At 40.2% G+C, this 14,132-nt stretch overlaps 1 protein-coding gene across 2 annotated transcripts in view; it reads right to left on the minus strand.

The window, feature by feature from the left end:
• GTF2F2 (general transcription factor IIF subunit 2) overlaps positions 1–14,132 on the minus strand; it is a 136,592-nt gene that overhangs the window by 80,387 nt on the left and 42,073 nt on the right. For both annotated transcript variants that reach the window (XM_074961238.1, XM_074961229.1), the window contains one exon: positions 3,151–3,232. In XM_074961238.1, the coding sequence (XP_074817339.1) occupies positions 3,151–3,232 (82 nt within the window). The remainder of the gene's footprint in view (positions 1–3,150; positions 3,233–14,132) is intronic.

Consider the following 14,132-nt stretch of genomic DNA (forward strand, 5'->3'; position numbering starts at 1 on the left):
TTATCAATATTAAATTCTACCTCTGGGAAGCTTATCTCCTCTAAAGCAAAGTAGTAAATAAAAAATGTGAAGGAAAGAAGTTTTATGAAATTTAATCTCATAACCTGTACACTCAATCTTTACACTTAAATCAAAACAAGTAACAGCATTAAATATGTTCTGTAGCATGTGGGGACTTGGAGAGAGCAAAGGAAGTTAGAGAAAAATGTTTAGATGTTGCTACTGGTCCCATTAGGAAAAGTGTACAAAAGATGAACAGTTTCTTCTGAGGTTGTGATAACCAGGTCTGCTAAATATCAAACTGAGTTCTATTAGGAGAGAATTTTTGGCTCCACTCAATGCTCAAAGATAAGAATTTTCTAATAATGTGAGAAGTTCAAATCTAAGCAGAGAAAGCCTGACACAACCTTTCCACAAGAAAAACCAGTGCTACAATCAGTTTTCAGCTTGCCAAGGTGCATGTCTCAGGAGAAAAACTGCTTTCATTTATTTATTCTTTCTGTGTCTATTGCTCCTGCTGGCATTCACTGTGACAAGAGACACAAATGATAGTCTGGGGCAGGTAGGTGTTTGCAGGCAAGACATCAGAATGTAAAATGCCAACAAATTCAAAGTTAGGACAGTATTTCATTAAAGCTGTCAGTTTCATTTGGCCTCCTTCTGCGACCTTCCCATATGAACCCGCTATGATCAACTAATAGGTGATAGTTTGCAAAAAATGAGAAACTGTTCAGCTCAGGAAATGGGATGAAAACAATTCTGAAACAGATAAAGACTATATTTAAATCTGCCAGATTAAAATGAAGTCCCTTCAATAAAGATTCAGCGTAGCTCAAATTCCATTCTGTATCAATGGCAGAAAACATGACAGCACTGTGAAGTGCCCATGAAGTAGCTGCAATAGTGAGCCTTCGGAAATTACAGTAAATCAGTGTATAAAAATTGTATACATGGACACCCACACATAATAATGAAAAGATTGGGACTGTTTAGTTTAGAGAGAAGATAAATAAGAGGACATAACAGAGTTACACAAAATTAATTAATGATATACGGAAAGTAAATCCAACTGACCTATTTAACCTCCCTCATAATACAAGACTAAGAGGATATTTAATTAAACTGAAGGATAAACTTAGAACTGATAAAAAAAATTACTTTTTTTTAAAATGCATAATTAACCAGCAGATCTCTCTCTCTCTCTCCAATGTGAATTACAGGATGGATTCTACAGATGAAGTCACATTTTCAAAACCTTCTGAGTGACTTTCAATTAGGTAGGCTCCTAAGTACCACTTCCACAAATATTACCTACTACTTTTCCTAGCAATATTTCCCATTTTAAGTATAAGGTTTCTCTGTGAAGCCTTTACTATTTCTATAACTTGAAAAATCTTTTCAATTTTGGTTTGGAAGGAAACTCCTGCTAGCATTAAAATCATCCACAATTTTCATTGCCTGTGTTCTTTGATCACCCGCAGAAGCCACTTAGGATGATCAGAAAGTTGCATTCCATTTAATTAAAATAGCCCTATGGAGTTTTCAGACTCTTACTGGAAGGCTGAACTTTATCTATGGCTGAAGATACTTAAGTTCAAAGCTGATTGCACAGAGTTACAAAGGGTTCTCTCAAAACTGGGTGACTTGGCAACTTAAAAGGCAGATGAAATTCAATGTTGATAAATACAAATATAATACACATTAGAAAACTTAATCCCAACTACACATAAAAAATGATGGGGTCTAAATTAGAGGTTATCACTCAAGAAAGAGATCTTGGAGTCATCATGGATAGTTCTCTGAAAATATCTGCTCAGTGTGCAGGGGCAGACAAAAAAACTAATCATGTTAGGAAGCACTAAGGAAAGGGGATAGATAATGAGACAGAAAATATCATAATGTCACTATGTAAATCCATGGTACACCTACACCTTGAATACTTTGTGCAGTTATGGTTGCCCCATCCCAAAAAAGGTTATTAAAATTGGAAAAAGTACAGAGAAGGACAAGAAGAATGATTATGGACATTATTCCACATCCCTATGAGAAAAGATGAAAAAGACTTGGACTGTTCATCTTAGAAAAGAGACAACTAAGGGGCAATATGATAGAGGTCTATAATATCATGAGTGGTGTGGAGAAAGTGAATAGGAAAGTGTTATTTACTCTTTCACATAACACAAGAACCAGGGTCACCCAATGAAATTAATAGGCAGCAGGTTTAATACAAACATAAGAGAGTACTTCATCCCACAACCCACAGTCAACCTGTGGAACTTGCTGCCAGGGGATGTTGAAGGTCAAATGTATAACTGGGTTCAAAAACAAATTAGGTAAGTTCATGTAGGATAAGTCTATCAGTGGCTATTAGCCAAGATGATCAGGGATGCAATCCCATGCTCTGGGTGTCCCTAAATCTCTGACTGCTAGAAGCTTGGACTGGACACCCAGGGATGGATCACTGGATAAACTGCTGCATTCTGTTCATTCCCTCTGAAGCATCTGGCATTGGCCGCTGTCGGACGACAGGATACTGGGCTAGTCGGACCATTGGTCTGACCCACTGTGGCCATTCTCATGTTCTTAAATGTGCTCACCACATAATGGAACAGTACAGCATAAGGTATTATTGGCACTCATTTTGGGCAGCCTGCACCACCATTTAGTATGATCGTCCTACCCATGCCAATGAAAACCTTGAAACCACATCTTTGTGTATTCCTTTTTATTTTCTATATTACAGTTTAACATCTATGTATATGCACAAATTTAGATATATTTATATACACTATATATACACTATAGCAGAAATTTTCAAATTGTGAGGCGTCCCCCCCCAGGGGGGCGCAGAGGAATGTTCGGGTGGGGATCAGGGAGGGAGCACCATCTGCACCCTTTGACTCATTTCTTTTTGTCTGGGTTGGGGGGAAACAACCAAAAATTGTAAAGGGGAAGCTCAGCTCAAAAAGTTTGAAAACCGCTGCACTACACACTCTGTTATACCTAAATCCAATTTTAAACCCTAAACAAAATCATGCAAATAAAATAGTTTTACTTTTTAGAAAATAATCTGGCTCTTACCAGGAAAGGAGATAAAACATCAAAACAAGACATTACAGACTCATTGATAATAAAAAGAGATATGCCTACCTTTTCAGTTTCATATAATTTTCACTAGCTGCAGGTCTGCATTCAGCACGTTGAACCACTATTCCTTCCAATGAAAGTTTGTCTTGAATAGAAAGAAACACTTTATTATAAAACACAGACTTGTACATCATTCACCTTTTCAACTATTGTCTTACTATTTATGCTCAGAGTTTAGAAAACATAATATAAATCCTTTTGTCTGGTACTATTCAGCTATTTAGAGAGCTGAAGAATGATACACTTGATATCCATACCTTGTGTGAAACAGAACTTCTGTTCCATCCCTAGCTCTCCCACAGATCTCTGGTGTCAGTGACTTGCCCAGTATCACATAAAAGTTTTCACTAGTGGCCAACAGGAGCTCCAGGCCCACAGCATCTGTCAAAAATTAGACCCAGAGGATGCGTCTACACTGCAAATAAAAACCTGCAGCTAGCCCATACCAACTGACTCGGATTCATGGGACTCGGGCTACAGGGTTGTTTAATTGCAGTGTAAACCTTCAGGCTCGGGCTGCAGCCCGAGATCTGGGACCCATCTCGCAGGGTCCTAACACCCAGGTTCCAGCTCAAGGCCAAATATCTGTACCACAATTATACAGCTCCTTAGCCCAAGCCCTGCAAGATCGAGTCAGCTAGCATGGGCCAGCCATGGGTTTTTAAGTGCAGTGTAGAAATACTCTAAGTGTCTTAGGATGAGCGCTCAATCACTGAGGCACCCAAAATCAGTGGACACACTTCTACAAAACTTTTGGCCTTACTCTGCCTAACTTCCCCATCTATAGAAAGGGCATAATACTTCCCTACCCTACATGGGTGTTGTGAAGGCATATTCATTAAATATTTATACGGCACTATGATACTATGACAAATTTTAAAATGCTGTATTAAGTGCAGCATATGGATGGTATGCAGTAAATAAGGCACGCAGCTGCACATGGAATGGTGAGGATAAAAAGAAATAGTGGACAGTTGTCTAATTCCATAAGCACCATGATATACAGGCTGGCCTTGGTGGCAGAACACAACAAAACCTCAGCTTTCACCTCATCAATCATTTCTATTTTTTAAACCTCAATTTTATACATATAAAGCAACACACCTCTACTTATATCACTATTTCTCCCCCCCCCCCCTTTTCCTTTGTATTTCAGAATGTGAGCTCCTTCAGGTAGGGACTGTTTTCATTTATATCTTTTATCGGGCAAGGATAGAGTAAATAATGTAGAAAGTATATGGCAACATCGGGTATATAGATTTAACAACCCATGTGGCGCCAGACTGTCCCCTCTTCAGGAAGGGTTCCAGAAAACTCTGATATAGGAACATCAGGGAGTTTTCTGAGCAAAAATTCCTTGGATGGGAAGGGTTTGAGAGCCTCCAAGCCTCACAGAACCAGAGGAGCTGCCAACACAGGAGCTGTGCTGCTTAGACTACTAACCCATCACACTTACACTACCTCCCACTTCCCCACACAAGCATGGAAAAGCTGTACAGCATCAAAGGGATTAACTGTGCTGGAGTAGAATTGAAGCAGCAATCACCAGAAAAGTGGTACTATGTCTTCTTACCAATTTGAATCCTGGGCCAAAGTTGTTTCAGATACTTGTGTGTTAACTCACAAATTTCTAGAACACAGTTCTCTATTTTTAATCTTCTAAAATAATGAAACAATCCCCTTTCCAAAAAGAAATGTAATAGAACAAAGTTAAAACTAACACTGTTTATTTTAAACCTGTAAAAAAACAGATTGTACTGTAAGTTTACCTTCCTCAGTTGTCAGCTGTAATAAACTCTGTGTTCTCTACCCAGCTGTCTGCAACACACAGCCACTTGTTGCTTTGGTGGCAACAAGCTATTGTCCAGAGCAATAGCAATGACTGACAGAGCAATGCAATGGCACTTTCCAACTGTGGGAAATGAAAAATGACTCAAATCCCAAAAGTAGTACTGTACAGAAAGCAAGCACAGGTGACTACATCTAGAACATCCCTAAAATACCACCCTCCTATGTCCTTTTCACTCCAATGCTCCCTATTGCATGTAGACAGCACAACACATCCAAATACACCCTCTGTTTGGACAGCCCATCCAAACACCAGATGTAATAGGATATGGTAAGGACAGAATTTTACTCTCAGCTCTGAGTGTCCTAACTTTGATGTATCAAGCCAAACTCATTCCTTTGGAAGAACATCTGAAAATAAGGGTAAGGTCGCCCCCCCGCCTCCCGCCTCGATAGCCTGAAGAATCACTAACTTGCCTTTGCTTTAGGGCACTGCAGTGCCACCATCCCATTCAGATGGCACTGACGATAAAAAAAAAATGCTTAGAGGGATTTTGAGCAACACAGGCTACTCTCTTTATAAGTATACTACATCTGTTGTTTTTTCAGTGCCTTGCTGACTGAATTATTTTTTACTGAAACCTAAAAATCTAACTCTGATCTCCCTAATGACACTGCAGAGACGCCAGGCATTTAACATGGTTGCATTTATACGTTTTTGCTTTGCTTAAGGAATGAATTAAATCCTTCAAAAGAACAATAAAGTAGAATTTGGCTTTTCTGACAGTTCTGTGCATGGAGAGCTGAGGCTGTATGGCGGGTGAGTGAACTACGGGCTCGGGGAGGTTAGTTCCCGGCCCAGCCCACCCCTTCCTTATGAAGCCCCGCCCCCCACCCTCAAAGCTCATCGCCCGTCTGGCCCGGCCCGGCCCCCTCTCCCCCCCCAAACACAGCAACTTGTGTTTAGCTAAAGCATAACTACAGAAAGGCATCCAGTCTTGATCTGAAGACATCAAGAAAAGGAGCATCCTCTACTTCCTTTGGTAGTTTGTTTCAATGGTTATTCACCCTCATTGTTAAAAATCTGAGCCTAATTTTTAATTTGAATTTGACTGGCTTCAGCTTCCAGCAATTAGTGGTTGTTATGCCCTTATCCACTAGGTTAAAAAGCCCTTCAGTACTCAGAATTTTCTCCCCCTGAAGGTGATTGCACACTGTAATCAAGTCACCTCTCAATCTTTTTAATAAGCTAGACCACTGGTTCTCAATCAGGAGTACACTGACGTCTTCTAGGGAGTACATCAACTCATCTAGATATTTGCCTAGTTTTACAACAGGCTATATAAAAAGCACTAGCAAAGTCAGTACAAACTAAAATTTCATACAGTGACTTGTTTATACTGCTCTATATACTAGACACGGAAAAGTACAATATTTATATTCCAGTTGATTTATTTTATAATTATATGGTAAAAATGAGAAAGTAACCACTTTTTCAGTAATAGTGGGCTGTGACACTTTTATATTTTTATGTCTGATTTTGTAAGCAAGTAGTTTTTAAGTCAGGTGAAACTTGGAGTACACAAGACAAATCAGACTCCTGAAAGGGGTACAGTAGTCTGGAAAGGTTGAGAGCCACTGAGCTAGACAGACTGAGTTCTGCAAGCTCTCAGCCTAAGGCATTTTCATGGCTCCTCTCTACATCCTCTCCAATTTTTCAACATCCTTTTTAAAGTGTGGACCAGAAAGGGATGTAGTATTCCAGTATCAGTCTTGTCACTGCTATGTATAGAGGTAAAATCAGCTTCCAGCTCCTACTCACTGCTCCCGTTTATACATCGTAGGATCGCTTTAGCCTATTTTCTCCCACAGTATTGCACTGGGAGCTCATACTGAGTTTCCCTGTCCACTCGGGCCTCTAAATGCTTTTCAGAGTCATTGCTTTCCAGGATACAGTCCCCTCACTGTGTATATCTGGCCTCCATTCCTTGTTTCTAAATACATCACTTTGCATTTGGCTGTATTAAAATGCATTTTCTTTGAATGGGCCCCGTTTACCAAGCATTACAAACTGCTCTGTATGACAGGTGTCCTTGCCATTACTTACCACTCCATCAGTCTTCATATCATCTGTACGTTTTATCAGCAGTGATTTTATATTTACTTCCAGATAACTGATTAAAAATTGAACAGCATCAGGCCTAGTACTGACCCTTCTGCAACCCCCATTCAGTGATGACTCCGCATTGATAACTACTTTGGGATCTGTCAGCTAACCGGTTCTTAATCCATTTAATGTATACTTTATTGATATAGCATAGTGTTAATTCGTTATCTGAAATGTCATGTAGTACTAAGTCAAACGCCTTACAAAGTAAAAGCATATTAAATCAACGTAATTACCTTTATCAACTACACTTTTAATCTCGAAAAATGAATTCAGATTTGACAGGACCCATTTTCTATAAAACCATGCCGAATGGTATTAATTATATTCCTATCTTTTCATTCTTCATTGATTAAATCCAATTTCTGCTTTTCCATTATTTCACGCGGGATTGATGTCAGGCTAACCAGCATACAGTTAAATAAGTCATCCTGCTTGCCCTTTTTGAATATTATCATTTTTCCAGTCTTCTAAGATTTATTATAAATTAACATTAGTGGGCCAAAGATCTCCTCAGCCAACTCTTTTATAACTCCTGGGTGCAAGTTATACAGACCTGCGGATTTTAAAATGTTTATACCTAGTAGATGTTGTCTAACATCCTCCTCAGCAAGCATGTATTATGAACAGCTCAAGAAAGATCAGCTTCTATCTGGCTTTATCCAGAACAGACTAATAGATCTGCTCTTGGCTTTCAGTTTAAAAACAGAAAATTTTAGGCCCTTGAAAAAGCCTCTTTTAAAATGCTTACACACTACCATAATGATCCCACCTCACTGCCTACACGTCAAAGCCCTGGTAAAGCTTTCCAGGTTGGACATGCAGCAGACTGCTATGTCCGAGTCCCAACACAGTGGATCTGTGTGCTTTTAAGCTTCCCTTGGTCTGGATTAGGCTTCAGCACTCTTTCCTTGGCCTCTCTGGCACAATACCTGGGTACAGGCTCTCTGTTTGTTACACCTTAACATAAATGGACAGCTGCTTTAGGTTAGTGGTTCTCAACTTGGGTGTACACAGAGGTCTTACAGGAGGTACATCAACTCATCTAGGTTTCTGCCTAGCTTTAGAACAAGTGGCATAAAAAGCACTAGCAAAGTCAGTGAAAACTAGAATTTCATATGACTTGTTTATACTGCTCTATATACTATAGACTGAAATGTAAGTACAATATTTATATTCCAATTGATTTATTTTATATTTATCTGGTAAAAATGAGAAAGTACACAATATTTCAGTAATAGTGTGCTATGACACTTTTGTATTTTTACATCTGATTTTGAAAGCAAGTAGTTTAAGTGAGGTGAAACTTGGGGGCCGTAAGACAAATCAGACTCCTGAAAGGGGTACAGTAGTCTGGAAAGGTTGAGAACCACTACTCTTGGTCACCAAAATCCTGTGCTGACCCTCAAGACACCCCAGTTGCTTAAGCCCACCCATTCTCAGAACTCCAACACTGTGGGCACTCTGCTTTACAGTTTCCTTTTAGGATCACATGATAGGTGAAGAACATAACCCAGATACTTTGAAAAGGTTACAAAAAAGTAATCACTCTTTAGACAACACAAGAAATATACAGATCTAGGCAGACCACCACCAGGCCTATAGAACATCCCTGCCTGAGCTTCCTCACCACTCTGGCGAGTTCTTTGGACTTGGGTTGGTATTTCTAGAGAGTCCAGGATCCTTCCTCTCCCCCAGCCCAGGGCTTCTCATCTGGAACTTACAATCTCTCTGGTCTCTTCTCCTTCCCCCTCTAAAATGTCAGTCAGAGACCTTTTTCTTTTATAACCTCCAGTCCCCTTTGTCCAGTGATGCCCTAAGCCAAGCCTCATCAGGTGTTTTATGTCCAACAGCAAGGGACCCACTGCTTAGTTACCAAGCCCGCCTGGGCAGTCTGGTCCTTCTGGGGCAATAGCCAACTCTGTCCAAGAGTGCTTCTATGTGAATAGAGGACTACAAAGGTTTAACAACCCTCCATTGTTAGCCCTGTGTCATTATCCTTTGGAATTTCAGTCCAACATGGAGGTAAAAAACATAGAAGGCAGACAAGCCCCACATTCAAAATGGAATTTGTAATTTGACAACGATATATAGAGTTCATAATTTCAAAGTGGAATAAATAAGCTGTATGATTCCCCAAACAGCCACAACTTATACTAAGGAATATTGTTTTAACTCCCCATTCTTTCACTAACAAAGCAAAATCTTCACTAACTGCATTCCACAATGGACTACATATATCCTGAAGGGGAAATCCTCTTGGGGCAGATGTATAGCACCTATAATACTGCCAAAGCCACTGTCCAGAGGGCAAAGTCTGAAACTCCTCTCTCTCTTGTGCTCTCTTGGGGATTGTAACACTCCTAAATTAAGATGTCTGCTAGAGAGCTGGATAAAGCCTGCAACAGCAAATATGCACCACCCTCCCCATATTCCTTGGGATGGAAGAATGTGATGACAGTTCCTGCTCCCTTTCTGACCCTTTAGCTGTCTTCAACCACCAAAGATACCATATATATAATAACCTCATATTGAGGAGGGTTTTAAGTTTTCTTTATTAATAATTTCCTGAATATTGAGCATTAGATATTGCAACCTTAATAATGCATTAAAGCTTGTCTTTTTAGTTTAATACCTCTTTGCCTATACCCTTTTCTTTGCTTTAAAGGAAAAAAAAAGGAGGAAAAATTGTGAGCTATTTGGCTTTCACAGTTTACAAGCACTGCATACTTACCAATGAGCTTGTTCTGGAAGCAATGGATTTGTGGTGCTTTAGATGGTATAAACTCCTTACTCTGGTGTGCAGCAGGTATACCGCATTTACAAGATCCACCTCACCTTGTACTGAAGGCATTATAGGGGGACTGTTGCCACATTATAGTTAAGACTGAGATGAACTTACTGTTTAACAGCTGATCTTCCAAAGGGCTTGTCTACACAGAGTTATTCAGGAATAGCTGTCCCTGAATAGCTCCATGTATAGACAAGCCCTAAGTACTCTAATATACACACACATGCTCAGATTGTCTTGAAAATGGCAGTACCTCACCAGAGTTCATGGTGGGTTAGTGATGCAAATTTAGGCCATGTCTACACTAACAAGCTTACAGCGGCACAACTGTACCGATGCAGCTGTGCCGCTGTAAGGCTGGTTGTGTAGCCGTTTTATGCCAATAGAAGAGAGCTCTCCCATCGACATAAAACCTTCTCAATGAGCGGCAGTAGCTATGTCAGCGGGTGAAGCTCTTCCACAGACATAGCTCTATGCACACTATCACTTATGCCGGTGAAACTTATGACTCCCGTGTGTGTGTTTTTTTCACACCCCTGAGCGACATAAGTTTTGCCAGCATAAGTATTAGTGTAGACATGGCCTTAGAGTCATTTGGTTGAGGGATTCCCAGGACACAGCACCCTTAAAAAAAAGGAACTGAATAAAATTGTCTGGTTCTTCTAACTTTTATTTTTGCACACGCCTGGGGTTCAAACTATTGCATTGATTCACCTCAAGCTGATATCACCTGATTGGGTTTGAACTCAACTAGTCCAGCACACACTGCCATGATGAAAAGCAATATTTAATAGTTAAGTGTTAAAGTTAGCTGTACAAAGTGGCTAGAATCTGGGTGATGTACTACAGACAATGATAAGCACATGAACCATGAGAGAGACTCGTTCTTTGTGAAGAGCAAGAGTGTATACAGGAACACCTGCCAGAGCAGCTCAGGGCAACATGCTGTCGTCATTGAACCTAGCAAGCTCAATTCCTCTCCCCAGCAGTTTCCTGAAAATGTCTATGGACATTACTACACTTTGCCATTCATTCTGTTTTGGGGAAGGGGTTCCTTTGTGAAGTTTTGCCTTGTCTAAGAGTAGATATTTCTAAGTGTTCTACAATCCACATGGATTCTCAAACTACCATGAAATTTTCTGTTCCATATTAGGGCCAAGTCTAGCTAGTAGGGCACATTTGGTCAAAGAACTCCTTAGATACACCTCTCCCAACAAGAAGCTGATTTTAATAACCTAAGTGCTCTAAAATACAGGCGCACAGTGAGATTATTATTTATTTTTATTACCACAGTACTGAGGAGCCCAAGGTATGAAATAGGGCCCATTGTGCTAGGTATTGTAAAAACAGAACAAAACAAAAAGACAGTCCCCACCCCAAAGAGCTTTCAAACTTGTTTGGACCACTGGTGTGCCACAACAGGGTTTTGTGTACTTTGGGAGAGGGGGAAGGAGAACACTAATTGAGATGAACAGTGCAGTTCGCACTTTTCAGAACTGGATGTCAGGCTGCATTCACCTCCATGAAATGTTCTCATTCACCTGAGAGCACCCCACTGAGATGTACGGGCCACTTCATTGCAATGCTCCTGTGCTGCCGAGGATTGTGCAGAGACCTGTTCCCTAGCCCCTGAATTAGCTAAGGAGGCTGGAACTCGCCTCCAGCTTGTATATGATACCTTAACAACCTATTGATTACCACCTTCCCTCCTCCACATGACCCTTCAGCCCAAGGGGCATGAAAGGCCGAACAGGTAGCTGAGAGACAGGAAGGTGTTCCCAGGAAAACCACTCATTCCGCCCTCAATCATGCCCACCTCACTGTCACCACTTCCTCAAAAAAACACTGTCCAAAAAACTTTAACAACACATGGTTCAGACTGACCAGCAGTGATCTGTACCCTTAGAATGTCAAATGAACCTATGCCTGGATCTCTGAAAACCAGGAAACACATTGTTTAGGTAATGTCTCTCACACCACACAATCTTAACTCAGTCTCCTTTTGGCGATGTCTCAACTCTCTGTGAGAGATTATAGGGTTGTACCTTTCCCAGGCAGTGTGGAAAGTACACAACAGTAGTGTGGGGAAACACTTAGGCCTCATGTTCACTGTAATCAAGATCACGTGTAGGTCAGAATTAGTGGACTTGAGCTAGCTAGGCATGACCTTCACTCAACCAATTCACCTACTCCAGATAAAGCACCAAAGAGTTGCTCGATATCAACAGCTATTCAATCCTTGTCCAAGTTATTCTTTCTCGGACTTCACCTTAGGTTAGCCCCAACTGAGGGTCATGGTGCACTGTGAAGCATGCCATCACACTGCTAGAATGCTTCAGGGAAATAGCACAGCACAGAGTATACAGGTTATTGTATGAATGCCAGTGTAGATATGGGTTTTGTGCTGGGCACTGAGAATATGCAAGAGTTAGATTGGGGTGAAGCACTCTTACATTCCCTTATTTCTTGATATGCCCAGTGGAATGTCAACTTCCAGAGGTCACAGTCATTCTAGTGGTCCTAAAACCCTACAGACATCAGAAACTCTTTCATAAACACTTGGATTTTTGTGCCAAGAAGGGCCATTGTGCTCATCCAGTTTGATCTCCTGAATATCACAGCCCAGGGAAAAAAAAAAAAGATCCCTGATTCCTCTAGCTGCAGCTGCTCCTCTGCTCAGATGGCAGTTTGATATCTAGCAACTTGCTGCAACTAATTTCTGCATCAATACAACTACATCTAATTCAGTAAGGAGTGTCTGAAGAGTGGCATAATGCTGTGTTGAGCACAACCACCACAAAAAATTGCAGATTTTGTGGACAAGTAAGGTATGGTTTTGTTGAACTGCCTATTGCCAACTGCAAGGGGGCAGAGTTCAGGTTGTGTGGGGGTATGGTGTGGAAGACTAACTCTTTTACGCAATTTTCGTAAGTTTAAGGATAGGCACACTGGACATTCACCTTGAGTCAGCAGCTGAACCTGTAAATTCCTGTATCTAGACATACACATTCTCTTTCTCCTCCCACACCTTCGCCCCCACTCCTGGGGATGGCAGCTAACAGCTTGCTGGCATTTTTTACTCTCTAAACAGCTGAAGAGATTTAGCCTGACCTTTCAAAAATATTTAACTATAGCCAAACCTGGAAAATTTCAGCCCCAAACACAGAGGTTTCAGAAGATGAGCATAGGAAGCTAAGGAATGGATACTGTTTTGCAGCTGCCCTGTCTTAAATTTATACAGCTCGGTTTGCCACGAAGGATTTCAAAGTCCTTTACAAATCTGGGCTTTCTTTGGAAATCTCCCATCCAGCAGTGATCCAGCTTAGCTTCAAAGAGATGACAAGATCACCATGCAAGATAGAATGACACCAGTGTCAATCAAAGGGTTTATCAATTACCACTACGATTCTTACAGTTGGTTATAAGATTAAAACCCACATCAAACTTGAACAAATCAAATGGAGTCTGACACTTGACTATTAACTGGATTTGAGCAAAAGTCTCCCACAGTGGCAAAATATTATCCATAAAGCTTATGTCAAAAATACACCACCTGTTTTTCTCTCTCTCCAAATACCTCTATTAACTCTTACTAACTGCCATAAGAGTTGATTTTCAAAAGGTTAGTATATTCAAGTTATTAAATGATTAAAATCTCTTCAAATTGAAGTGATACTAAACACAATGAGGGCATCAAAGTGTTTAAATTTAAACACTGACTTTGTAATGCCTGATACACAAAGTCTAATTAATAAAATAATGCTCAATATGTTATACATAGCAGCAGACAAAAGATTTAGAAGAGCAGCTCTGTGGACTGGGGATATTGAAGTATGGGGGCAACAAGTAGAATCAGCATGTTATTTACATCAACAGGCACACAGTCATATTAATCAATAAAAAAAATCACATCATTAAAGCAATGTTTCTACAATATCTATAAGTAATTGCTAATATATCTATTGGGAGTAGTAAGAAGATAGTCTTAACATAAACAGAGGCATAGATAATCCTTTTCACAAAAGGACAATTGACTTTGTTGTTAACAGGCCAAAGCAATAGACATCTGCTTGTAGACTGAAAAATACATTATTAAAAAAAAAAATCTGAATCTCTGATTTCCATGTTCAGGCTAAGATAAGTGTTAAATCTCTACCTTGCTTTGGAATGCATGCTGCATACACTACCCTCCATCTCCTGCACACTCCCTAAAGAAATACACAAAGGTTTGTTCAGCTT

Source organism: Natator depressus, chromosome 1, assembly GCF_965152275.1.
Source record: "Natator depressus isolate rNatDep1 chromosome 1, rNatDep2.hap1, whole genome shotgun sequence".
Taxonomy (NCBI): Eukaryota; Metazoa; Chordata; order Testudines; family Cheloniidae; genus Natator; species Natator depressus.